We start from the raw sequence: 27,864 nt of genomic DNA on the forward strand, positions 1-27,864 counted from the left end.
TGTGCCTTGTTGACCGACGCCACAAAGCCTGAACACAGCAAGGGCTGGGCTGCCAGGCCTGCCTGTGACCACGTCTGCTCCTTGGTCACCTCCTAGCAAGGCCTGGCCTCAGGGAAGTGAGGTCCGCTCAGAGCCTGACAGCCAACCCCAACAAGGGCCTGATGCAGCTCCTCCGTGAGCCTCTTGCTTTAGGGGGCTCTGATGTTCCCCTCACACCTTGATTTTAAAGACCAGGATGAGTTAAGAGGGAGAGAAAGCTAAACGTCTGAGGCTTCCATTTCTAGTCAAGAAAACTGGAAACTAATCATTTTCCGGAGCCTCTGCAGACTCCTGTGTGCAGGGCTGTGCCAGCGCACGGCCCTGCTGGTTCCACTCCTTTTTAACCCAAGAACAGTTCCAGCTCTGTCTGCCTGGGATGCACCAGATGCAGCCGCAGCCCAGGACCTAAACATTTTAGTACTTAGACCCCTGGATTATGGTGGCAAACAGCGACCCACACATCCTTGGTTTACCTTAACAAAGTGACCAGAAGCAGTTCTGGTGACTGTGGTACAGCTGACTCCACCTGCTCAGAACAAAGGACTATTTACTACCACTGCAGGTGAACAAAAGTAATGCAAGAGTGGCAAACAAGCTTCCTCGGTAAAACATCACCATCAATCCTCCACACTGACTCAAGAATAAAGCTCACCGTATATAAGATGCGCCCATACTTGGGGAAGTCCACTTGTAAGCCCTTCTCTTCACGAATACTTCACTGTAGGGAAGTCTGCCTCCTGCAAGTGGGGGTATCACCCAGCCCCCAGGAGCTGACTGACCATTTGTTTCCATCTTGATACTAAAAAACAACGAAGTCTTGAAGATAATCTGTACACAGATTTTCTCATTAAGAGAGTCCTGGGAATGGAGCGTGTTCAAATGCTCAGATTCTGAAGGACCCTGTCAAACTGCATTCTAAGAGGACTTACGTCAGCAGGCCTGAGGATCACTCCAAGGCACTGAACTGTAACTGGTGGGCCTGGAGCAGAAGAGAAACTGGCCCCATGTTTGGGAGCTGCAAGCACACGTGAGCTCCGTTACTGCTCACTGTAATCTTTCACAGGTGATTACTTTCAGTAGCAATGGGGTACGAATCATGTGCCCACCAGCAAAACCTGTGTTTGGGGCACAACACATCACTGTGAGCAGTCAGGTCAGCATCAGCTCAGGAGCCACCTGGCCCAGAGACCCTAAGGCACCAGAACCTCTCTTCAGCAACAGCCCATGCTAGCATGCAAGGCTCGCTGTGGTCTCCAGTGGGTCCCTTCTCTTCAGATGGGACTTAGGTGGCCGTGAGGTAGAGTCTCAGAGTCCCTGGGTACAGACTCAGAGCTTGCAGGGGCTCTGGAGCACACGTGTGCCAGCTTGGACAGAAGGGTGCTGGGATCCCCGTGGGTCCAGGGGTAGGGCCACTGTTCCGTCAAGGCCCCATTCTCTCTGAAATTAGGAAACTTCAACCTAGAATCAACCACACATTTGCATTTTTCAAAAGTATGTTTTTCTCCTGTAATCAGAAAACTAAGCTTTAAATACGCCCAATAACATTACAATTGGGGTACATTTAATTCATTGAGAAGTTACAGCTGCAGTGGCTGAACCCCAAAGGTGTATCCCTGAGCACATCATGCGCGATTCTGGGTGCTGGCTGGATCGCCAGTGCACGCTGCTGGCCAGTTTCCTAGGCTCGTGTGATGTCATGGCCTCTGAGCTCTCACCCCCAGCAACGCTGGTGGGCTAAGGCACGGGAAGGCACCCACACCGTCCCTCACAAGGAGCACCCAATGTGAGCAGAGCCTGCACCACCTTTGTAGTCTGGAACTCAGATACTGTACATCCTGATGGAGTCTGGGTACTTCCACGCCGACAAGCCCTCTGAACTCACCCCTAAGGGTAGCAACGGGGTCTCTGCTGGCATCCTGAGAGCTGGTGCCTAATTCCAGCAAGCCAGGACCGACACTGGAAGCAAAAGCCAGCTGCCAGGGAAGATGACTTATTTTTAGCTTCCACCTGCTCCAAGAGTAAGACGGCAAAGCCCCTCACCATCAGCAGCTGTGCTGGCCAGCTGGGCCGCCACCAGTTAGTTGGATGGCGCTCTTAAGTGTGCCCAGGGTGGCTCCCCCTCAGCACAGGGAGAGGAATGGGCTTTCCAAGAGCTCTGAGGTGTCGCCATGACAGCAGAGGCTCATTTTCAATTCCAGCTGGCTGCTGTGGAAGGCGCGTCCCATGGGAGGCTGTTCCCATCACCACATGGGCAGAAGGCGTGGCTGTGGAAGGTGGGAGGCTGAGCGAGCCAGCCAGCGACCGGCCGGGTTGGGCTCAGCACGTAGAGGTCGTTTTCGCCACTGTCTGGCGCTACGTAAGCTGCAGCTGGAGTTCAGTAGAGGGGTTCAGCCCTTCCCAGTCACGGAAGGAGCCGTTTCTCACTGCACTGACTGCGGTGAGCCTGAGAGGCCATCAACACTTGGAAATTCTCTCAGGGGTTTTATGACATTCTCACTGCAACTGAGTGTGACTACAACACTCCACCAAAAAGCCTCAGCTCAACAGAAATCCTATTGCAGATGAGGCCGTGCAGGCTCAGCGGAGCCTGGGGATGGAGTCTGAACCTGAGCAGGTCTGTCCTTCATCCCATCCAAGCCCGCCGTTCTCAGTCTCAGCACACACACGTTACCTGCGGAAAGATCAAAATCCACAAATGCACTGAGATTCTATAAAGAACTGCAACTCAACGAACAAAAGACCAACAATCCAACTGCAAAATGGAAAAGGACTTGAGTAGACATTTCTCCAAAGGAGACACATCAATGGCCAATATACCAATGAGAAGATGCTCATTAACACCACCATGAAATGTCATTTCATGCCCACAAGGATGGCTACAATACACTTTTTTTTTTTTCAAAAAGTAAGAAGGGCTGGCAAGGGGTGTGGAGAAACAGGACCCCATGTGTTGCTGGTGGAGATGCGAAACAGTGCAGCTGCAGACAGTGGTTCCTCAGGAAGTTAACCAGAAATACCCTCTGACCCAGCAATCTGCGCCTGGTAAAGTGCCCACAAGAATTTAGAACAGGCATTCAGATATGCACACGCTGTGCTCAGAGCAGCCAGAGTGGACACAACCTCCACGGAGTATTACCCAACCCCAAAAACCCAGTGCCGATGCCACTCCCTTATCTGCAGTTTCGCTTTCCTTGGTAGCAGCTACCCGTGGCATGAAAAAATATATACAAGATGCTTTGAGAGATCACACTCATGTACCTTTTATTACAGTATACAGCTATAATGTTTCTGCTTTATTAGTAGCTATTATTGACCTCCTACTGTGCCCAATTTTAAAATTAAACCATCATAGGCATGTAAGCATGTATAGAGTCACAGTATGAACAGGGTCAGTCCTATCTGCAGTTTCAAGAACCCCGTGGGCAGCTGGGGTACCCCCACGAATACCCTTCTATACTGACACATGCTAAATGCAGATGAACCTTGCAAATAACATGCTAAGTGTAAGAAGCCAGGCACAAAAGATCACATAACCTAAGTCTCATAAAATAGGCAAAATCACAGAGAGAATGTAGCTGTAGGGTTGCCACAATGCAGAGCACGGCCACACCCATGGGCCCTGAATCTTGCCCTTCAGCCCAGGCAGGGCCACTGCTCAGACTGAAGGGTCCAGCGTGGGAGTCCCAACACAGGAGGCCAGATCACCTCTTCCCCACTGGCCATGGGACTCGGGGCAATCCACACCTTACCTCTGTTTATTTTCCTGAGCATCAAATGGAGCCAATATGGTTAAACATTACAAGGTTTTGTGAAGGCAAATGGGAAAGTCCCCCCCTCTGGATCGGGCAGGTGAACAGTGGTATAAAACTCCTATCAGCACATGCTCTGCCCCATGGGACAAGCTGCAGGGACAGGAGGGCTGTCTACCACGTGGATGAGGCAAGGCTGGGGCTGGCAAGGGAGCCCGAGGGCCAGTGGTCAGCCAGAGGTGCCTCAAGCACTGGCTGTTCCTGGCAGTGTTCACCAGACACAGTGCCAAGCCCACCGGAGTAAGGGGTAGAATTCTTTATTAGGGCGCACAAGCCAGGCTGTCCTGCTCACAGTGGCTTCTAGATAAAGAGGAAGAAGTTATCTCCAGTAGAGCCAATTTCAGAAGTCACTTCCTTGCATTATATTCTCCTTTTTTGGGATGTCTGTGCGAAGAAGCAGCTTCCAGTCTGCCCAGTGAAGGCCCCTGGAGGGCATTTTCTTAGGCTTCAGCTGCTGGCTGACAGTGACACTCCCTGAGGGACTGCAGAGACGCTCCCATGACGTCTCACTGGAGGCCCAAGTTGGCCCTGAACCCCAGCCAGAGGTGGACTTGTCAAGAGAGCAGGCCAGACCTTCACTCTCTAACACAGGCCAAACTTCAAAAGCTGCCACTTTTAAAACCCTGGGGGCAGTGAAGGGTGCCCTAGTCTTGGTGAAAGTAACTAATTTTTGAGACAAAAGGGCAAAGTCTCCTACCCTTTCCTCATCTGTTCTGGGGACAGAAGGGACGGGTGTGCCCAGGCTGTTGGCACAGGCTGCATTTCCGGGGTCTCTTCACTGTGGACCCTGTGTCTGAAGAGTTGGCTCGGGTTCTTTTGCTTCTGGCCTCTAGCCCCTTGGTTCTTCCTCCGCCTCCTGGCCAGGGCAGGGCTCCAAAATCCACTGTGGGAAGAGTCAGGGAAGGCGGAGCTTAGAACAGACACTGAGGCGGCAGGAAATACAGGTTGGTGCGCTGCGGAGGGACAGACAGCCTCCCAGCTTTGATGTGGTCCAGCCACCTCCAGCCAGGCCCCTTGCTTCTGTGACAACCCACAGTGCATCATACCTTACTTGCCCAGGCACCCCTCCCCAAAGAACCCTGAGTTCTAGCAGGCCTAGTCCACTCTCACTGGCCGGTCACCTCATACCTGACGTCTTAACAGAAGTGGAAGCCAAGCAGCAGCTGGCTGGAGCCATGTAGGGAGGCAGCAAAGACAAGAGGCTGTGATCAGCAACCTGCTCTGGAACTCGTCCTGTTCCCCTCAAGGAAGCCCTTACGGAGGCCTCTTAGTCTGACTGCTCCACTGCTCGGACAACAGGCCAGGCGACCTGGAGGGCAGCTACTGCTGCTTCCAAATGGGGAGAAGTGGCGCTCACACATCTGCAGTCTGCAAGGCTGGAAGAGCTCCCTGTGCACTTCCGGTGCTGACCCAGCACGGCGCTGGCAGCCGGCAGCTAAGTCCTAAGCCTTTAGCAAGTCTGCTGGGCTTTTCCAGTAAGCGCAGAGCCTGTACTAGAATCACAGTCTGAGAGTAACGAGGCTCGTTTATTGGACAGGAACCCTAAGGAAGGTAAGTGGGTGCCATATCATTGTCGAGGAAACAGGAAACTAGCCCTGCACAAGCTGCCTGCGGGCCTTTCTGTCACTTTCAGGTGCTTAGTTAAGCCTCTACTGTGTACCAGGGTGGGCAGGAACCATCTCAAAGTACCATGTCCCTTTGTGATCAGTGTCTGTGCCAGTTCTCACCATCCCTAGTATGGAGAGACCCAAGCTACACGGCCGTGAGTGTGTTCCGAGACACTACCATGCCAATTCCTTCGTTTAAAGAAACAAGGCAGATGATGCCGAACTTAACACAGGTTAGAGCCCAGGGCCGTGGAGACAGGCCGGCTGACAGTCAAATCTTGGGGTGTGGCTGTGAGACTAAGGGTCTCCGCACGTATCTGGGCCTCACTTTCCTCACTGGAAAAGTTGTGATGACAGCTCCTGTCCATGACGACCAGAGTACCTTGTGTGCTGGTCACATAGCAAGCTACCCAACGGCAGCAGTCGCCCTTCAACTGCAACGGAGACTGCTGTTCATCACCTTGTTGCAAATGACCAAGCGAGGAAATGGCAACCAAGGCCTGATCCCCACTGCCCGCCCGCCTCACTCTGCCAACTGTGGTCTCGGAGCTCGAGGGCAGCGCACCAACCCCACAGGGAACTGCAAGGCCCTCAGCTCAGCTCAGCTCAGCTCAGCTCAGGGGCTGCTCCCGTGGATGCCGCTGTGGGGACGGAGCCTGCGCCCTCCCTTACCTGGGGCCACGTTCTCGTCCACCCACTGGAAGAAGCCGCACTGCTGCTCTCTTGGCTTGGCGCACGTGTGGAACTGGCGTCCTCGGTTGGGCCCATCCTTCTGCACAGTGCGCGTAACGGCCGGCTGGCTGCACAGGCAGGATGTGCCACCACCGCTACCACCGGGGCTGCCAAAGCCCCCCAGGTGGGTCCCTGAGCTTGGGGGAGGCCCCAGTGAGCCACCCGTGGGCCTTGCTGCAGAGGAAGGAGGCCGTCCGGCGGCCGGATGGGGGCTATCGGCCCACAGGAAGAAGCCGCAGCTGCCACCACTGCACTTGTAGAACTGCCGGCCCTGGTTGGGCCCCTCCTTCCGGACAGTGAGCAGCACGGCCTCCTGGCCACAGTTGCAGGTCACAGAGTTGTTTTCACGAGCGGCAGCAGGCAGTGGTAGAGCCTGGGTCAGAGCCTTTGAGGGTCTATGGTGACTGTTATCAGAAGGCTGGGGTTGGCCGTGCTGGTTGCTGTCCATTCTGTTTAGAGACTGGCTAGCCTGCAGGTATCCAGTGGGCTGGCTGGCCGGCTGGCTGGCTCTAGGGGGCCCCCGTGAAAATCTCAGGTCCAAGATCTCCCTCAAGTTCTCATCACATCCACCAATGCAGCCAACAAACTCCAGAGGCATGGTTGGGGGAAGGCTACCTTGTTTAAACTTCAGCTTCAACCTAGTGAGGTCAGAAGGTGAGGAAAAAACATTAATTGCCAGGTGCAAGAGCGCTCCAGGCCCACAGAGGCCAGCATCCACCCCAGTCATCCCTCCACCTGCCCATTGCCCACACCAAGGCAATGAGGGGACGTAACCACATTGGCGTGCTGACCTGGATGCTGCTGAGAGCAGCAAACCCGAGGTGCTCACGCCCCCGAGGGCCCCACCGGTGCACTGCCTTGCAGCTGACTCAGATCCCAGCTCACCTGTAAACAGGGTGCGGCTGGCACACGGGACAGACACTGTCATCCCTGCTGGCCTCCAGGAGAGAGTCAGGGAACCACACGGCCGTTCTACATTCTGGGAAGCCTGTGCAGCTGAGGTAGAACCTGGGGAGCAGGAGGTCAGGGTCAGGCAGCAGCCCCCGGACCACAGGAAATCTTCCCAGGCTGCTACCCCGCTGGCAAGGAAGCTTTTCTTCCGCCAACTAAAGAAGACATTAATCCTACTGGATTACGTGTAAATGGATATAGTCACTGACACACGTAGCACTGAATGACAGGAAAAACAGTCTTCATTTATTTCCCACATCCCTTAAAAAAAAACAAACAAACAAAAACAACAGTCAGCTATTGCTGACTCTGCTTTTGACTTAAAACAACCCACCCCAAAACACCCGGCCAGAGGGCTGAGCAAGTACTGAGGGTTTGGCTCGGGGTCCGAGCTGTGCTCTCATCTTCCCTCAGTTCCCCTCCTGACAAGCCCAAAGGGGACCACCAGCATTTAGTTTACACTGGTGTGAACAAGACTGGGAGCACCCTGGAAACCTGACCAAAAACAAGTGCAGTGAGTTGGGAGTTAGGCCAAAAACTTAACTGCGTCTTTACTCCCAGCAAGTGCACCTTGTCTTTCTTGGCCAACATTTCCTAATGCCTTCTACTCATGAAACTTTAGGACTGGATTAGTGAACATGCACATGACTTAAACATCCTCTTAGCGGTCCCGATATGACTACATCAGGAGAAGAAAAACAAAACCCACCAATCCAAGTCCCAGTAATTAATTAATAGTAAATCCACAAACTCAGGAATGGAAATTACCAGATAAACCCTGGTGTGGTTCATTTTACCTAACAGCCCCAGACCTCTCTAGGTGATTCAGCACTTGGAGAACTCCTAAGCAACACATAAACAAGTCTTTTTTCCCCTTATATTTCAAAGCGCTTATCTATTTACCCACCGGAAAACCATCACCAGCAATTATTAAAAGGACTATGACCATCAGTGCTGGGCTAAGCCTGCAGCAGCCTGGGTTTATATAACATTTGTGGGCAACATAGCCTTGCAACCTGCTGCGGGGGTAGGGGTGGTGCCCACTAAGCTCTGGTACCTGAGAGAGGGAGTCGGGGAACCCGCCTGCTCCCACGGCAGCACGGAGGAAGCAGTGCTGCAGCTTGTGGGCAGACTGCCAGAGGCGGTGGAGACCTGAGTTCCAATCCTGCCTTTCCTGATCCCCGGGGCTGCCTGCTGTGGGCTAGCAGCGTCTGCCGCCACACCTCAGAAATATGGGGTGAAAACACCTGCCCTGGAGAGGGACTGCGGTGCAGAGGAGACAATGTCCATAGAGCACTTTGCCTCATCCCAGGGATGGCATACGATAAATGAGGGCCCAATCACAAATCACTGCTCCTGCCTGTGAACTTCCCTCAAGCCAGGCTGTGCAACCCGAGCCTTCCGGTAACTACTAGCCCTGGCCTTCTGCGTTGAAATAAAGAGAGACCTAACTCAGAGCCAAAATTAGAACAGAAGAAGTAGTAGTGCTTGTGGAGAAGCTCTGGCATACCCAGCAGGCACTTCTCTTTTCACTGAATCCCCACCCTTCCCCAAATGCTCTAAAGTAGACCTAATTGCTGAGTTTATGGAAGAGGAAAGTGGGGCTCAGCATAGTTAAGTAACCTGCTTCAGGGCATAAAGCTTACACGTGAGTGGATTTGAACCCAGACCTACTTGCATTTAAAGCTTGTGTTTCTCCACCTTTGCCACACTGGGCCCTTGTCCTTACCCACAGGGGATGGAGCCCACCATTACGAGCCCTGCCCACAGCACTTCATACTTCCAAGGCCAGTCCTCGCTGGCCAGTCCACTCCCAGCACCTAGACCAGGGCTGGCACTAGTAGGATCTCCCTTTAAACAACAATGAAAATGAACCAATGCAGAGAGCCATCAAGCAGGCGCTAGGTGCATAAAGTGGAGCGTGAGCCAGACACTGACCCACCACTCTTCTTGGTTTTGAGGACCATGTCCTTGTTGCACTGTGGGCACTTTCTGACAGGCTCTGGCATGGCTGGATAGATGGCTTCTTGCTGGGCCACCTCTGCCCCTTCCCCAAAGTACTGGGATAAGGCCTCGTCCAATCTGAAGAGACAGCAAAACATTTACATTATGACTGTACTTACCATGTGTGTGAGCTGGGGACCCCCTGATGCTGCCCCAGTGGGCCACCCTTCTCTGCCTGTCTGGCTCCCAGCCCCTCCTGGGAGAAGCCTAGCTACAGGCAGGTACTTTTGCCACGCTACTGGCCCCACACCAAACAAAACCACACAGGGTCCTGGCGCACACTCAGGAGTGCATTGGTTTAAGTTTCAACTAGCTCATGCTCTTCAAAACTGGTGGTAGAGAAACCTGCTATTTCTAACAAAATGCACACACGCTGCTTGCTAAATGGTCACCTCCCAGGGACTTGGAGAACACGGGCCAGGCGCCAGTAGCTGGGTGTGCTGACACATAAGGCCATGCCTGCTGCCTGCTGACTCAAGGCAGTGACAATCAGGAGAAAGGCATTTTAAAGCCAACAGCCAAAAATATAAATAAACAAAGTCAATGGCCTGGATTAAATGGACTAGATCCTTCAAGCTGTCATTTCTATACTGGCAAAGCGCTAAAGAAAGGGACAAACATAACTCCAGAGGAAAACCTGAAAGGTTCCTGTGTACAGCTCTGCCGAGGAAGACCACTGTGGAGACATACTGACCTGGCAGGGATTTTAGCACCCGCAGGGCACAGGGTGGGAGTTACGCCACCAGCTTTCTGCTGAATCAGCCCACAAACTCCCACTTCTTAGGGACACGTTACGGCCGAGGACCCACGGCTAAATGTCCCTGTGAACAGCAAAGCAGGGTGGGGACTCACTTCTTTGCTTTAGCCACTGCTTCGATGAAAACCTGCTTGTATTTCTGGACCTGCTGCCTTAGAACCACAAGTTTGTCCTTCTTGCCCTCACAGATCAACTTCAGATCAGCCTCGAGCTCAGCGCGGAGGTCAGGTTTGGACATCTCATAGCCCATGGAGTCGTAGCCTGCAGGAGAAGAGTGGGGTTCCCTCTGGCCCTGGAGCACACCCTCGGGCCCAGCAACCACTACACGCTCCCTCCTCCTTACCTTCCACAAGTCCCATGCCCAGGTGTCCAGGAAGAAACCGCTTGTCTGGGGTGAGCCCAACGTACATCCGAGCTTTGATGGTCTCTATGTGCTCCGCATGAGTGGCGTCAGTACCTGAAAGCCACCTCAGGTTATGCTCAGGTTAACCCAGACAGCTCCCACAGGTGCTCCCGTGTGCCATCTTCTACCAGATTTCCTATTCTAGGTAAGAGGCTCTAACTCACACTTGGTCCATTCAGTAACCACAACGACAACTTCACATTTGCTGACTGTCTGTTAGTCTTTCTCCTCCGTGCCATAGGTCAGAGCCGTGCCAGAGCCCACGTCCTTCTGACTGTGTCATCACAATGTCCTCAGTTACCACACTTCTGGTCTTTTCCTCCACCCAACTTACTCTTAGGTTGGGGCCAGAGGGATCTTTTAAAATTTAGCTCTGCCATCAGGGAAAAGCATAGCAAATCAAACCCACAAAAAACTACCACTTCAGGTGGGCATAATAAAGACACCCAGTAAGAAGTGTAGGTGATGTGGAGGAACCACAAGCTCACACACCACAGACGTGCCCGGGGCCAGTCACCTTGGAAAACAGTCTGGAGTTTCCTCCAGAGAGTAAACAGTCACCACACCCCAGCACCCCCAGGTTATACCCACGAGACCAGGTCCACACAGTGCGTGCAATGAGCAGCGACGAAATGGAAACCACCAAATGTCCACCAACGGACAAAAGGATGGACAAAACGTGGCATGTCCACAGAACAGTGTTTGGTAAAAATAAGGAATGAAATACCAAGATGTGCTACCCTGTGGATAAACATGGAAAGCACACTTCTGAAAGAAGCCAGTTACAAAAGGCTGCATGTGACTCCATTTTAGGAAATGTCTAAAATAAGCAAGTCTTTTGAGTCAGAGATTAACCGACCACTAATGTTTTTGACCCTATTTGCCCAGGGCTGAGGAGCTGGAGAAAAGGGAGGTAGGGAATGCCTGTGATTGCTGTTGGGGTTTCTCTTTTGAGGTAACAAAACTGTTCTAAAATTGTTTTGTGGTGATGGTCACACAATTTTCTGAATATCTAAATATTAAATGGGAATTCTTAAATTTAGTGAATTGTATGGTATGTGAATTATGTCTCAAATAAGCTATTAACATTATTTTAAACGTAATTCTGTGCTTCTCCTTTCCTTAGGGAATCTCAGAGGCTCTGCTGACTGCAGCCAACAGCCGAGCCCCCAGCTCAGCTTGCCAGGGCCTGTAGAGTTGGGCTCAGCTCATCTCTCTGGCACCGTGGCACACGCTTCTCTACCCCTGCATCTTCGCTCAGATCCGCCCTAAGCCATGCCTGTCTTCACTCACTGGTTCTGCTCCCTGCAGAACTAGTCACACTGTACTTAATGTGCGGAATGGTTTGTTTCTCCTCCTGGGTGAGAAGAAGACTAGGTCTTACATCTTTTTATGTCACAGGTTTAGCTCTTGGGGGCCTCACGTTTTTAATGGGTAAATCATGATGGTCAACTACCGCTAATTTTACCTAAACTCACAGGGTTTCTAGGTAGGCCAGTGGGCGCCAGGTGGGAGCACTTCTCCTGGCCTCACAGACCTACAAAACTCACTCCGCACCACAGCAGGTATGCCCTGGGGTGATTGGCACTACCCCCGCCATCAGGCTACTGGTCCTTTTGGACTACATGAGCCAGAAACAAGCCTTAGGAATGTGAGGAAAAATAAAAAAGGGGCAGCAGAGAGGTCACAACTGGCCCACCGGTAAATCTGTAGCCACAGGACTTTTTGGGAAAAACAATTCTGACCCAATTTTTAAAAAATCCAATTTCTGATTCCTAAACAGTGATAAGCTGTTAATACAGAATTGGTAATATGGTCCCCATGACTAACAGCAGGGTGACAAATTCCGGCTCCAGCAGGGGCCTGACCTGTAGCAAGTTGGTGAGTGTACAAAGACTGGGCCACGGAGCACGCACCCCTGAGGTGGCCAGCACTCAGGGCCAGCCACCTGCTTCCACATAGGAATGAAGCGCAGGATTGCCAGATCTTCCAAAACTTCAAAAGATGAAGATAAAGCATTTATGTAGACTCCATAATGCAAAATAAAGCAAAATCAAAAACATCCCAATGTGGGTAAAAAAATACATAGCAAATGCACAGGACCTGCCCAGGGTGCTCCCAGATGAGATTTCTGAATCATGGGAACAGCCTGTGTCCTGATTCAGATGTGTGATGCAGTGGAGGACAGCCCTGACTGCGCAGTTCTCAGAATCATTCACGCACACTTTTTGTGACTATAGGTAGGGTCTTAACTTCTCTCAGCCTTACTTTAGCTATAGAGGCAGTGAGGACATAACGCTGACTATACTGTAGTGGTGAAGGTCAGAGGAGAGGCAGTATCAGGCGTGCACCGAGTGCTCAAGAGCCACTAGTTACCACACGACAAGCTACTGACCAATGCCGTGCTTCTCCATGAGGGCAATGAGGTCAGCCTCCGTGAGCAGCTGGGGTGGGCTGGTCTCCCCATCCAACATCTCCACAGTGCTGGGCTGAAAGCGGGAGCCTCTCTCATAGATAGGAAGAATCTACAGAGAGCAGCAGAAGCATCAGTCACTAATTCTACCATGGCACTCAGGCAGAAGACAACTTCCATTTCAAAATGGCTCTGCTCAACCAGACGGCATGAAGGCTGGGAGCACGACTGTCTCCCCCACTCCCTGAGGCCGTGCATGAGACGTGATTCTGATTATCACCTTGTCGCTCCAGTGATCATACGGATACACATCCAAATAGTTTCGCGCCAGAATCATGAGGCCATGGGCCACAAAGCGTTCCTGAGCGATGTCAATCTCCACAGTGGTCTCCTGCCCCTGGGCATCTTGGGAGCAGCAAGCTAGGAAATGGCGAACAATAAACTCATAGAGTCGCTGCTCATCTCCCTATGAAGAAAAGAAAAGAGCCTGAAGCTCCCTCTAGAACATTACCTCTCAGGGACTTCCGCACGGTTGGTACTTGAAGGCTGGTTTGGGTCACCTTTTGAGCTAATGTTCTTTTCTCTTTTTTTAAGTCTGGAATTTTATTTATTTTTTAAATGGTATCTTTTTTTTTTTAATTAAAGAAACACTGGTTTATAACACTATTTACGCTTTGGGGGTATAGGTTAAAACCTCATCACATCACATCATACCACCAAGACACCTACAGTCCTCCGCCACAGACCACTGGGCTCCCTCTCTCCTTACCTTCCCACGCCCACCCTACCCCCCTCTGAAAGTCTATCTACAGTCAGATTTCTAGATTTGGGTTAGTTTAGCTCCTGTCTAGTCTCTCGTAACCTGGTGTTCTGCAGATACAGGGCACAGCATTCCGTAACTGCCTACAAGAACGTGGAGGGCTAGGCTAAGCTTCCATGTGCCTATGGGTTAGGCTGACCTACTTCAGGGATAAACAAAGGCAGCATATTGCCCTCGAGATTAGGTAGGGCCCCTTTTGCTATAAATCCATCCTAAGCAGGAAACAAGGCGGGGCAAACGTTAACAAAAAGGTCCTTTGTATATAAGACACATACAGAAAGATGTGTCCAGCTGCCTTAGACCAAGCATGAGCACATGGGCACAGGGTTCAAGGTGATTTCCTACTCATTAAGTTGCTAAGGAGTTGGTGAGGCCCAGTCAATCAAAGGCCTGAAAGATATTCACACTCACATCCAATAATTCTCCTTCTAAGAATATACTCAAGTGAGTAAGATCTGCAAAATATTTATGCATACAAATGTTAACACTAGCATATCATGTATCAAAAAACTGGACATAAGCTCGGCAAAATAAATTATGGTAAAATATTGCAATTACTGAACATCATACTTTAACGTTTCATAGTTCCTAAATTATCTACAATGAACATTTAGTACTTTTAAAGCAGAAAGAAGCTGTTTTCTTAAAAAAAGGGAAATACTTTCTTAGCTTTATGATAAACATAAAATACACCTCATTCGCTCTGGCCCTCACGGAGCTTATTCCCCAGGGGAGGAAACAACTTAGACCTGAGATACTGCAAAAAACACTGCAGTAACATAAGCATGACATGCATGTGTGTGTGTGTGTGCATGAGAGAGAGAGAGAGAAAGAGAGAGAGAGAGAGAGTGCTTTCAAGTGGCAACACACACCAGTTTTCGGAGGATATATAGGCTTCTTCAGGTTAACAAGGGACCAAGAAGGCGATGCGGGCTGTGTGGGTGTGGGGCAGTGTGTGGGGAAGGCAAGCTGCCTCGCCTGTGTATGGGGGTCATCGCAGCAGCAGAGGGGGCTAGACAGAGTAGAGCCCAGTATGGGGAGCTTTTAGGAAAGCTAGGTAGAAGACCATAGAGTAGAATTTCTATACAAACCTCTTTTTTCTGAATGGAAAAGATATTTCAAAGTCACTCATTTCCTGAAGTAAGAGCCCGAGGGGACACAGATCCTATACCTGACCCCCTCACCTCCCTCTGGACTCTGGCAGCATTATTCAAGAAAACCAACCTGCAAGTTGCTGGCGTATTTAGTAGGGTGGATGGGAGGGTGAGCTTGGTCAGACTTGTTCCCATTGCGTGGGGTGGGGCCACCCCGCTCTAGAATGCTCTGGGCAAATGCCCCCCAGCGTGGATCTGGCGTCTGCTGCTCCACCAGCACTGACAGGTTTAAGTCTTTGGGGAAAATATTTGTTTCAGTTCGGGGATAGCTGATGTACCTAAAATGAAGGCGAACAAACAGGAAAAAAAAATTGTTCTTCTCTGGTCTAAAAACAACCAGAAAACACATGGTGATATCTGCAATAATCTATTCACATACCCAACTTAACTGAAAGCAGATGAGATACTGACCCAAGAAAAGTTCTGAGGTAAGACCCTTTATGGGATGGGAAGCAGCAGTTCTCCTTCTAGGGCACTTAAAGAAGTCAAAGAACGCAAGAGGGGGCAGCACAACGCAGAGACCCGCACTACAGCCCAGCCCTGTCCGCGGTCCTGCGGCCCAGGCACTGCTGCCAGCCCAGGTCAGCCCGCCATGTGGCCCTAAGGCGCCATGAGCCCCGGCCTGACGCCGCAGCAAGTGTGCTCCTACCCCTGCTTAAAGCACGATGCTGCCTGACAACCTGCCTTGTGCACCTTCCGTGTAATTTACAGTTATCTTTTAGCCACTAAAATTATTAATGGGATCACTTACTTTCTTTTTCAAATGAGTCATTAAGACCCAGTATATACTTTACAGAAGCCACACACCCCAATTTGAACGGTCCGGATTTCGAGCGCCCAGCAGTCACATTTGGCGAGTGGGTGTCACACTGGTCAGTCAGGACACACTGTCACTGGATGAAGTTAGGGGGAATCAGGACTCTCTGAGGCAAGGGTGATTCCCAACAGGCAACAGCTCCTAAGGTGCTACCCACCACCTGTCAGGATCCCCAGGAGAGCTGCTGAGGGGTCAACAATGGGATGTGAATTCATTCTGTGGGCTTGTGTTTAAGGAATTGTGATGCGATTTTGAAATAACCCTTTTCCTGCAGAAAGAGAAGTCAAATCAAATTCTACTTCAGAGCTGAAATTATACCTAGACAGTGTTTCCCCATAAGCTCTATTTCTAAGGCATAAAGTTCAGAATAGCCTACTCCCAAATATGGGATATTTACCCTTGAGTATAGAGCTTCTCAGCAATCCTCATGGTTTCTTTAGCATTTATCTTCAACTTTCGAGAGGCCAGCTTTTCAAGTTCCTGTTAAATGAGTCAACAGGCATCTCAGGTGTAGTGTGTGAGTCAGAAGACACAACACAACCACACAATGTCTGGTTCACACCAGCTGCTATCACACTGAGAAAGAAACACTGTGCCCAGGAAATTTCCAGGCCTGCCCGACCAATCTTATCTTAGACTGAAAAGCAAAAGCAAGAATCACCTGGCAAATAAGCAGATTCACAAGCCTGAGAACAAGGGATTCTGACAGAGTAGAGCTGGGAACAGAGGTCAGAAATCTGCATTTTTCACAAGCAGTCTAATGTACTGGTTCTAACACAGGCAGGCTGACAACCACACTTTGCGAACAACATCCGAGTCTCTGTAAATTGCCATGACTGATGAATGCCTTTCGCTTCCAAGAGGCCCACGGGGAAATAACCAGTCATTCTTCTTGGTGACACTACAAGCCTGCTGCTGACAACACATCAGAGCATAGTGAATCTGCAGAATAAAACAGTCATGCCTACTGCGTGAAAACACCCACCCCTCACCCTTGGCATTCCTTCACATGCGCATACAGACATGTGACACAAGGTAAAGGATGCACCCCAAGTCTCTGCCTGCTCTTAGTGCGTGTTTGGTGCATTCAACCTCCAGTTAGGCTTGACAGTAATGACACCCTAAATTTTCCTGTAAAGGAGTAACTGGCAAGGGGAACTCCTTAAGGTGGTTTACTCACATGGGGGTCGCTATTCTTGGGGTCAAAGTATTGGTTCTAAGGTAGGTTTATATAGGAGGTATTTAAAATATTTTACATAAATTATACACTTAAAAAAAAAGATTTATTTTTTCTATTTATGCATATAAGAACTTGGATACAGGCCAGAGGTGCAGGGGGCTGTGGGGGGGTGGGGTGAGAAGAATCACCAGAGACACGGGAACCAGAACAGGCAGATCTACTGAAATACACTGCTGTGGGGAGCATCAGGGGAGAAAGGAGAGGTCTGCTGTCCCATATGTGGGTCAACTCCAGGCTACAATGGTGATATCATGATAGTGCGGAGACTTAACCCCTACACCACCAGGGAGGTCCAAATTATACATTTTGAAGAAAACATATGCGAAAGAACAAGTCATTCTAAAAACAACACGGTTAAAAATACACATAAAATATCAGAAGACATTACATTATACCAGCAATGTATCAGCAATTACATAGGGGATGAGTGATAAGTCTTCCTCCTTTTGTTTCCCAAAGCCCACAAAGTGGTTATATTGCATTTATTAACTTAAAAGTAAAAGAAAACGAAAGGCCGAAGTAGGCTTGCCATTTGGGGGTTCTGTTTTTCAAAAGCTTTTTCCTGTGTATCCCTGTAAAGGGGGACACTTCCTGCCTCTAGGCCGACATCTACAGCAAAACCCTGTCCAAGAACTGGAAGTCAGAACTGCTCAGGGGCTGGGACCTACCACAGTGTCCAAAGCTTGAGGTCTCCACTTGCTCTTTGGCTTAGACTTGACCTCCACCACAGTTGCCATGGGATCCTAGAAGGCCAGGAAAAGCAGAGACCACAGTGGCTGGTCAGTGCCTCTCCTCCAGCTTTCCTGTGCTGAACCTGCTCACCATTCCAGCTCACGCTCACCACCAGCTCCACTCTGCTCCAGTGCATGAGAGCACCCCACGTAATGTCAGCTTATAGCCCACAGATTGGGGAACACATCATAAGCCTTGAGTGTTTTGTCTACTGGTAAAATGCAGAATAGCTTTCTGAATGCTTGACGAGTTTAAGATATTTCTTACCTCCATACACAGCTGATAGAGAACAAGACAAGCTGTGTGGTTAAAGAGGCGATGCCTTTTCCAGTTGAATTCTACGATGCCATCTTTGTGGTCATGACTTACTATTTGGGGGAAAGACAAAAAGGCCATGGCTCAGAGAAGACTCATGATATGACAGCTAGGAAGGTACATTACAGCGAAAGATGAAGGCACACGAAATAGACAAGAGTTTCTGGATCACTAAGGGAACTAATCATTTCTGAAAATCATATGGGTGAGCTGAAGGACAGCAACACACACACTAACTAGAGCCACTGACGCCCCATGGTGCCCCGGGTCACTTCTGGAAGCTTAGGTTCCACATCCTGAACAACACCCTGACCCAGCTCTACCTTTAATTTTGTGGAAGATTTCGGGGACAAAAGCCTGAATGGCTTTGAACCTCTCCACCACGAACCCTAGTGTTGGAAACTGGCAGCTTCCATAACTGATGAGCTGCTCTGCCAGCACCTCAGGAAAGATCTTCTGAAGCCTCAGGGTCTGGAACCTAGTAAAGGCAGCTCCTGGAAAGTGAGGATGGAAGGAGAAAAGGATTAAGGAAATGATGGGCTGCAAGGTCAAAGCTAGAGGCACGTACGTACACAGAACCTAATGTTTGCCATAACCCAACAGCCAGTGTGCCACGTGGAGCCTCAGCAGTCTGCCCAGCTCCTCACCAATCCGCAGGTCCAGCTCCTGCCTCACGTCCACAGCATCACTCACTCTCTGATCAGGCTCAGTGAGGTTTTCACAGGCTATCCTGACGGCTCGCGGTGTAATCTCAGAGAAACGGGCTCTCAACACTTGCAGACTGGGCTTTACTGAAGAACAGAAAGTCAGCGAGATTAAGGTCAAATCACATTGTCCTAATGATTATAAAAGGCTTGCTTTTCTCAAGGCAGCTTAAATGAAAGGCATCTTTGAGAAAGCTGTGAGGCGCACACGTTTATCGATGAGGTTAAATTAATAAGTCACTGAAGACAGGAAATTCACTATAATCATTAAACTGAGTGTTGTAGGAACACTGGTGGAGAGAATTTTAGCTAACAGAGAAACTTTTGAGACTTTACTATCATTAGATCTCCTAGACCTTTAGGAAAAAGAAAAATGCTGTCAAGTAAAAGGTCCTATGAGGGAATTTTCTGCCACAGAAGAAGTACAGGATACATAGTCCCTGAAGTTAATGTTCTTAAATCCCAGGAGTCATTTTGGCTGCAAACACAAAAACTTGGGGGAAAGGCCAACCCCCACCTCAGCCCCTGTGAAATCCAAGAATATTCTATGTTACCTGAAGCCATTAAACTTGTTAGCGCCATTTAATTTCACTTCAACAATTATTTGTTAATGTTTAGGTATTACACACAAAGTATAAGCGATTAAAAACAGAACATCTCTGGCCTGTATCCCAGTTCTGTATGCACAAATAAAATAAAATCTTTAAAAAAAAAAAAAATAGAACATTGAGAGTTAGGGTTAGTGTCAAGATTAAAAAAATAGAACATTCTAGAACTATTCTTTATATTTTATTTTGAAAATATTAAACACTTTTAAAAATAGAATGTATTTGGTCCCATCTCTCAAGGAACTGGCAATCTATCTGGAACTGACCCCTGGCAAGGCCTGGCCCACAGGGTCTACGCATTTGTTAATATGTTTAGTCCTCCTGCAGCCCTAGGGAGTGTATCAGACTGGCCCAGGTGAGGAAGTCAGGGTCCCAAGAGTTTAGTGACTTATTCCAGGACACACAGCTGTTGAGAATGGACGGATTCAGGAGGGAGAGTATTCAGGGATGAATGCAGTTACAACTGCTCACACACATATAGGAGAATAATCTACAGTCACAAAGCACAGAAACTCAGAAGTAGCGTCACTTACCAGCCTTGCACACATGGATAATCTCAAATCCAATATTTTCACCTTCTCTATCACAATCAGTCCAGATCACCAGGGCCTGGCACTGCCGTGTCTCTCGTTCCAGAGTTTTCTAAAGTTTCCAGGGGGGAAGAGCAATGAGAGCACAATCTATAGGGTAAATTACTTGACATTCCTAAAGAGATCTAACACAACATTAATGACTTCCCTGAAGTAGGCCAATGTGATGAGAAAAGGAGATCAGAGAAAACTATGCTGAGTGGCTATAGTATGTATAATCCTCCATCTTGGAAGCAGAGACTCATGAATGAACTTCTAGAAGCCTGAGGGTTCAGTGCCAACTGTGAAACCTGAAACTCAGGTCTGACACACTCAGAACTCTAATGGTTCTGGATATGCCTGGTTAAAAAATATTAACCCGTAACTGAGTTTCATCCCAAGATTTCTCAGCCAGTAGAGAACAGTAGGCACCTCAACTGTTTAAGAACTCACAATTTACTGTCAAACTACCATTTACACTTTATTCCTCTTCATTCTAACTAGGGAAGGAGTAGGAAGTAGAATTGATAATTTCACAATACTTATTTATACAACTACTGTTCACAAAAGGCTGATTTCAGTCCTTTGGTCACTTAGTTTTAATGGCTTTATTTATACAATAAATGGAATTTGTTCAATTCCAGTGCCGTATGTCTTCCAAAAGATCCTACCTTGATATCTACAAAATTCTCTGGGCAGTACTTTTCAATTTCTGCTTCAAAGAGGACAAGGGGATTGCAGCTCTGCCTAGAAAAGAAATGATAACACAAAAATTTCTACCTTAACACATGACAGAAAGCCCTCCATCTTAATGAGAAAAAACTGCCCCGGTGAGCTTGTGGATGGGTCCCAGTAGAAGCCAAAGAATTCAAAGGGAGACTATGCCCTCTGCACAAGGTAACTTCCACTTCCCACAACAATTTACAAGAGCTGCTAGGAAGAAGTTCTGGAATCTTCTCATGTCTATGAACACAGGATAAATGCAACCAATTGACTGCATGGAAAGAGATGGTGGACAGAACATACCTAACAGTGGCTGCTCATTTTAAAAGTTCACAATGAATCAGTTAATCCTTGCTATGGATTCTACAATCTATGTCCCTTCCCTCCCCAGTTCACATATTGAAATCCTAATATCAATATGACAGTGTAAGAAGATGGGGCCTTTGGGAGGTACTTAAGTTGTGAGAGTGCAGCCCTCATAATTGGGATTGGTGCTCTGATAAACGAGGGCCCACAGAGCATCTTGCACTGGAAGAGGAGGTAGTGAGAAGTTAGTGGTCTGAAACCTGGAAGAGGGTTCTCACCCAACCTGCTAGCACTCCAATTTCAAGCTGGCATCCATAACTGGGAGCAATACGTTTTTGTTGTTTATAAGCTACTCAGTTTCGTCTTTTATTACAGCAGCTTGAACAGACTAAGACTGTCATCTTGGTATTATAAATTATATAGTATGATCAACATGCCTCAGAATTCTTTAGTATTTCACAATTTACTGTAGCATCAGGAATTGTACTGACCATTTGCGGTACCGCATCTGGAAATCATGAGCCAGCAAATGTCCGGAAACTGAAGTCATTACCATGGTAACATTCTGAATAACAAAGTCCAAGTTAGTCCCTTAGCAGTTCTATTTTGCCAAATCATTCAAATGAATTTCTACTAAAGAAAAAAAAAAGTGATTGCCAGGGATGGAGAGGGGATGGAAGAATGAATGAAGGTGCAGCGCTGAGAATTTTGGGGCAGTGAAAGTTTCTTCAGCTTCAACAACAGGCTTTAGGTGATCATCAATGTAGGTTCATCAAATATAAGAAACGGGAGGCTACATGGATGTTGGGGCAGGGAACAAATGGAAAATCTCTGTACCTTCCCTCAAGTTTGCTGTGAACCTAAAATTGTTCTAAAAAAAAATGAAGTCTACAAAAAAACTTGTTGGCAAGAAACTGAACACATATATAATTTTTTTGAAGCCGAAAGCTGTAGTAATATAATTACCATTGGAATTCTAGTACCACATGCTTTTTGTATCATCAAAATTGCCAGCAATTATCTCTCTCTCTCTCTCTCTCTCTATATATATATATATATCCTAAGTGTATATATATATATTAAATTATTAGATTTCTTTATTTATGCATACAGAACTGGGGTACAGGCCAGAGGTGCAGGGACACTGACAGGATTCACCAGGAGAGTCCTTTCACTCTTATACAGAGAGGCCTCTGTATAAATTTAAAATGATACCTGTAACTACGCAATCTTTAAGCTACAATTCTTAAAATACTGATACGTCCTAATTCCTCCAGAGTAAGTAACTCCAAAATATAACTAATTTAGAGAAGACCTATAGTAAATAGCTCTTCTTTTTAGCGATATACTAAAAGGCCCAAAGACTGTACATGGGGCCCTTCCTGGTGGCGCAGTGGGTTAAAGCACTGCACTGAGAAGCTAAAGCCACTTTCCATGAGTTCGATTCCCGCCTGCCCCGGAGGTGACCACATGGTGTGGCAGACCTCTCCTGACCCGCCCGCTGCTCCCCTCAGCAGTGTACTTCGTAGATCTGCCTGTTCTGCTCCCCACTGTCTCTGGTGAAGCCCCTCACCGCGCCTGAGCCTCTGGTCTGTATCCCAATTCTGTATGTACAAATAAATAAATCTTCAAAAAAAAAAAAAAAAAAAGACTGCACATGGATCTGAAAGTGCACTTCTCCCGTATGATGGAAACATGCAGCACCTACCTGTCCATACATATGATAATCAAACTCATATATTTTGTTGAATTTAGAAAGTCCTTCCCTCTGTAAAACAAAACATATAGATAAAATATATTACATAAATTACTTAAACAAATGAGTCTTCAATATCAAGGTCAAGAAAAAAATCTGATAAACGTAACAGTACATACTTCTAGGTTAAAAAATTATTGATGAAAAATCTTAGATTAAAAACTAGGCTACGTTACTAAAACCACTTATTAAGTGGCCCCTCAAAACAGTTATAAACTTATGTCTGATAAAGTTCACCAAACTTTTGTGGCAGGAGGGGAAACTTGAGAAGATGATACTAAAGCATTTTTTTTTTTAAGATTTTATTTATTTTCGTGCAGAAGAGCTGGCATGTTGGCCAGAGGTGCAGAGGGTGAGAGGATTCACCAGACAAAGTGAGGAGCAGAGCTAGTGGATTTACTGAAATATACTGCTGAAGGGGAACAGCAGGCGAAGACAGAAGTCTGCTGTGCCATGTGGGTTAGTGCCCTGCTGGGGGTCAAACTCAGGCCATATAGGTGACAGCTGAGACTTAACCCCTCAGCCACCAGCCAGGCCCTAAAGTTGACATTGGATTTATCCAATTTCATATGATACATTACTGGCAGAGAAAGGGTCAGAACCCAAGCCTCTAGCTAATTCTCTCCTTCCCTATTGTTTCCTGGCCACACAACTGCAGCAGTAATAGTGGTTTGCCAAAACCCTCTGTTTTGCAATACCTACAAATGCATGTGAGTTTCATACCAAAACTGCACAGAAGACAAGAGAAAGTCTATCTGGTCCCAGGGGGATGTTCGAAAACCTAAAAGGATTATTGTCGAGAAGATTCTCCTCCAACATCACAACGGACAGTTTTTCTGAATTAATGAAGCACAAAGGTAAAATTTAAGAGGGAACTTATTTTACTACTTATTACTTAATAGTTCACAGGTCTAATGTGGCTAAGAAATCCCCTCTGCAGACTGCAATTGTTTATTAAGCCCCTTTAAAGAGAATAGAAATGATCTAATTAGTGATTTCTAATTTCTTTTTAAAGGATTGAAGCCTTCCCAAAATCTTCAGAGACCCGCATCTATAACTAGACTGAAGCACCTGGCTGCACCAAGGCCAAGTTTTGCTAACTCTCCCAGTCTAGCCTGAATGGCTCGTCAAATGTATATCTAGTTTCTTGTGTCTCTTTGGAACATTAGTCTAAGAAATTGCTATCCTATCATCTCCAGATAAATGACCTGTTTAGTACTGTTTCTGTGACCCTAAGTCCAGGAGACCCCAGTCTCCTCCACCAGTGGTTAGTCTTGGGGATAGAAAATGCTTTTCCAGACATTTCAAACGTGGCTCCCTGTAATTCCCATCTGAGGACAGTATGCAGCTATGTTCCAGTGCTCTTGGCAGAGGTGTGCAGGGGGGTGGGCTACTCCCAAATGACAGCGAGTTTGGAGCCTAGAGAAAGAACAGAATGGTACAAAGGCCACTTTTGTGCTGGCTTTCACAATGCTATCCACTCTTTGGGTTTTAAGTACAAGTCTCATTGCTTCTAAGGACTCTGTAGGAAATGATCACATTGCTGCCAATGAATCTACACGGAATTTTTTTAAAAAAAACTTCTCATTCTTAATATAAAAATAAAACTGTAAGAAATTGTAGTCACATAGAAAAGGATCTGTAAGTTATTCACTGTGGTTACTGTGGGGTTTTTTGCTATACATTGGTTTCTGTAATAAGTGATAATGTTAAAGAAAAAGGACACTAACTTTTGTTAATGTTTTGGCAAATTTCTTTTATCATATATATGTATCTGTATGTTTAAAAATCTTTTCTAATAATAGATAAAAAGATGTCTAGTAATCTATCAAAAATAATTTATTTTTATCATTCTCTTTCCATTATTAAATCTAACTACTTGTACATTATAAAGTTGCAGTGACTATGATTTGACTTTGAGTTATAAATTTATTTCTTAGTTCCTCTCTCAAAATTTTAGTCCTTTAGAGAGGGGTTATGTCATTTAATATACATTTACTACATGACTGCCATGTAGCAGGCCCTGTTTGAGATATAAACAGAACAGGACCTGTCACTATTCTTAGGGAGGTATGCACCACAAGCAAGATGACAAAGAGCTAGATAACTGAACCATGAGTGCTATCATCTAGAGAGGTGAAAATGCATCTGGACAAAGACAGTAACAGATGAAAAGGACACTCAGGAAAGACTGACACCATATTGAAAAATTAACTCAAAACAGAATAATGATGCAAATGCAAGAGCTAAAACTCTTAGAAGAAAACACAGGGAAAATTTTTTGATTTTGGTTTTGGCAATGGTCTCAAATATAATAATAAAGGAGTAATCACAAAAGAGGAAAAAAGAGAAAACTAGACTTCACCAAATTAAACTATTTTGTGTACCAAAGAACATTACCAAGAAAGTGAAAAGATAACTCAAAGGAGGAAATATCTGCAAATCATTTATCCAACAAAGATGCAGTATCCAGAATGTATACAGTTCAACAACAAAAAGACAAACAACTTAATGAAAAAAATGGGCAAAAGACATGGATAGGCATTTCTCCAAAGAATAGCCAACAAGTATATGGAAAAATTTAAGTTTGAGAATTTTGAATCAAAATCATTAGATATTTCATACCCATAAGAACAATGATGAAAGAAGGGAGGGAGGAAAGAAAATTAACAAGTGTTGGCAAAGATTTTTAATGTGTGGTCAATTTGGAATATTGTTGATGAGAATGTGATGTTTTAGCCACTACAGAAAAGTTTGATCGTAAAATGGAGTTAACTTATGAATTAGAAGAAAACACAGGGAAAATTTTCTGATTTTGGTTTTGGCAATGGTCTCAAATATAACAATAAAGGAGTAATCACAAAAGAGGCAAAAAGAGAAAACTAGGAATTTACCTAAAAGAACAGGAAACAGGACTTCAAATAAGAACTTGCACTTGAATGTTTATAGTAGCTCTATTTGTAAGACAAAACAACCCAAAAGCCCATCAACTGACAGGTGGATAAACAATGTCATCTATACAATATATATAATACCTATATTATATCTATACAATAGATATAATAGTCATTAAAAGGAATGATGTGCCAATACACGCTACATCAATTAAAAAACACACTAAGTTTAGTAAGTCTGATATTGAAGGCCACATATTGTATGAGACTCTTTACATGAAATATACAGATCAGGCAAACCCATGGGGGTAAAAAGATTAGTGGCAGCCAGGGGCTGGGGAAAGACAGGACTGGTGAATGAGTGCTGCACAGCTGTGGAGCTTTTCCTTGGATGTGAAAACCTGGAACTAGATAGAGGCGGCAGTTGCACCCTGTGAATATATAAATGTTACTAAATGTATACTTCAAAATGGTTAATGTGGCACGTTTTTTGTTATTTTAACACTTAAGTAAAAAACAGGGCTCTCCAGTACCTTTATGATCTGGCTTCACATGCCTCATGCTTAGTTCACTTCGAATGTTTCAGTTTTTGAAAACACAAAGCTGTTTCTAGCCTCTGGGTTGTTCCTTATTCATCCTGACTTTCATCTCTAAAGGTGGATACTCTAAAGATGTATCCTGAGTATACATCTTTCAAGACTTAGTTGAAAGATTCATCAAGAAAATATTTATTGTGACTCTCCTGTACTCTAGACACCACATTAGGCGCTGGGAATACAGCAATGAACAAAAGAGACACACATTTGCTCTGGAGCTGAGAGTTCACGAAGGGGTGATGAGGGAGATCAAGTAAGTCAACTGTACCGTGCATTATTGAACTGTAATTGGTATGTGCCCTCCAGGTAGAACAGGGTGCAGAATAACACAAAGTCTCACCTAGTTGGGGGGAGAACATGATTCTCAGAGAAGAGATATTTAAATAGAGCCCTGGGAGGGCACACTAACTATGGTGGTGGACTATGGGTGCTTTGGTGGTGGGTATACCATGGTACCAACATCTGAAGCAGGGAATCCTATACTTCCAAAATACTGACAGGGATGAAAACCAATGTTATTTCAATATATACTTTTTTTTTTTAAATAAAAGATCCCTGATAGATGAAGAACTTAGTTGTAAATGGGCCATTCTCAAGAGGCCCAGAATCCTCATTGTAGGTAAAACTACATTTGGTGAGAGTTTTCAGGACTGGAAGGAGCAAGCTTGGCTGCTGCTCCCCCCAACCACATAATGGGAACTGTGTTCTAAGGGTCTTGGGACTTTGGAGAAAAAAAACAGAACAGGAAACTTATGTCCTAACAGTTAGAAATGTTTCCTAGTAAATAATTATGCTATTTCATTCTCCTGAAGTTTTTAAGGCCTCAGTGTTACTTTCTTTAGGAAGCCTTTTCATACCTTCCTCCCTTTGGGCTTCCAGTGTCTAAAACACCTTCTTATCCCCTTTACTGAGTCTAAGAATTAGTTTGTCTGAGTAAGAAGGCTGACAAGGCCTCTAGTCGCCCAAACCTTACCCATGTTGCCTTGTCAGCTGGGACTTACAAAGTTAATGGGGCAGCAGAACCCAGAAGGTGGGCTAAGCAAAAGGGGAGGGCTGGTTATCTAGAAATGGTTAGGCAGGGCTTGAATGCCAAATTAAGAGAGTTTGGTGTGTGGTTCCCAACTTAAACGAGTTTCAGAATAACTAGGGAAGGGTGTCAAAATACAGACGTCTACCCTCTCATCCCAGATCCATAGGATAGCTCGCGCCCGCAGGGGTTCTGACAAGCTTGGGATTCCCTGCTGTGGGCAAAGCGGAACAAAGGTTTCCAAGCAAATGAGTGAAGCGTCCTAACTACATTTTAAAATGTCCATCAGTCTGACGAAAAGGCCGGAGGCCACTGTAACGGTGCCAGTGAGGAGCCAGGAGCGGGAGATCGCCTTCATCTCTATTCCCGGCGCTCTCACTCGGTGGGCCTCCTCCAGGAGGACGGCTGGTCAGAAATGCACCTCCTTACCCGCCTCATGCGACCATTGGACAGCAGGTCGGCGATCCCCTTGGCCGCGTCGTTTTTCTCCGCCACACAGAGGATTTTCCGTACGCCTCGGAAGGCCACCTCCATGGCGGCGCGGGACAAGGCTCGATCTCCGAGCCGCTGCAGCCACCGGAGCGCGGAGCGAGCGACTGGGAAGATCATCCCTAGGCCCGGCGCCCGCAGCCGCTCTCCGGGTGCCTACGCATGCTGGGGACACCAGAGGAGAGATCGGCCAGGCGTCCACCATAAAGGAGCTACACAAAGGCACCGAGAGCCGCTACCACCACCGCCTGCGTCCAGTCGCCTCCGCCGGGACTCGGAGGGCTGCCACGACACTTTATTCACCGCGGCCGTCTTGGCACCAAATCCCGCGCCGGGTTGACACTCTTCCTCCCGCCTTCCAGAGCCACTTCCGCCCGGCGCGAGCCCAGGACCGCGAAC

General features: G+C 47.0%; 1 protein-coding gene across 2 annotated transcripts; it reads right to left on the reverse strand.

Moving 5' to 3' along the window:
• Positions 1-1,548: 1,548 nt before the first annotated feature.
• Positions 1,549-27,811, reverse strand: TOP3A (topoisomerase (DNA) III alpha). 2 transcript variants are annotated; one of them, XM_012726528.1, is made up of 20 exons: positions 27,406-27,811; positions 22,412-22,471; positions 21,195-21,268; positions 20,346-20,421; positions 19,639-19,747; positions 18,441-18,584; positions 18,117-18,287; positions 17,746-17,846; positions 17,415-17,489; positions 15,904-15,986; positions 14,760-14,967; positions 12,996-13,181; positions 12,698-12,827; positions 10,243-10,356; positions 9,995-10,160; positions 9,077-9,220; positions 7,073-7,195; positions 6,128-6,825; positions 4,546-4,731; positions 1,549-2,710 (listed from the first exon to the last, which is right to left on the reverse strand). In XM_012726528.1, exons 1-19 carry the CDS (start codon positions 27,583-27,585, stop codon positions 4,553-4,555), a joined length of 3,021 nt encoding a protein of 1,006 aa, XP_012581982.1. In that variant the 5' UTR covers positions 27,586-27,811; the 3' UTR covers positions 1,549-2,710; positions 4,546-4,552. The 2 variants fall into 2 exon arrangements, with proteins under 2 accessions (XP_012581982.1, XP_004684596.1); XM_004684539.2 differs by lacking the exon at positions 1,549-2,710 and having other exon boundaries at positions 3,304-4,731.
• Between the last annotated feature and the right edge of the window lie 53 nt (positions 27,812-27,864).

The sequence above is a fragment of the Condylura cristata genome, unplaced genomic scaffold, assembly GCF_000260355.1.
Source record: "Condylura cristata isolate star-nosed mole 26May11 unplaced genomic scaffold, ConCri1.0 scaffold00017, whole genome shotgun sequence".
Lineage (NCBI taxonomy): Eukaryota > Metazoa > Chordata > Mammalia > Eulipotyphla > Talpidae > Condylura > Condylura cristata.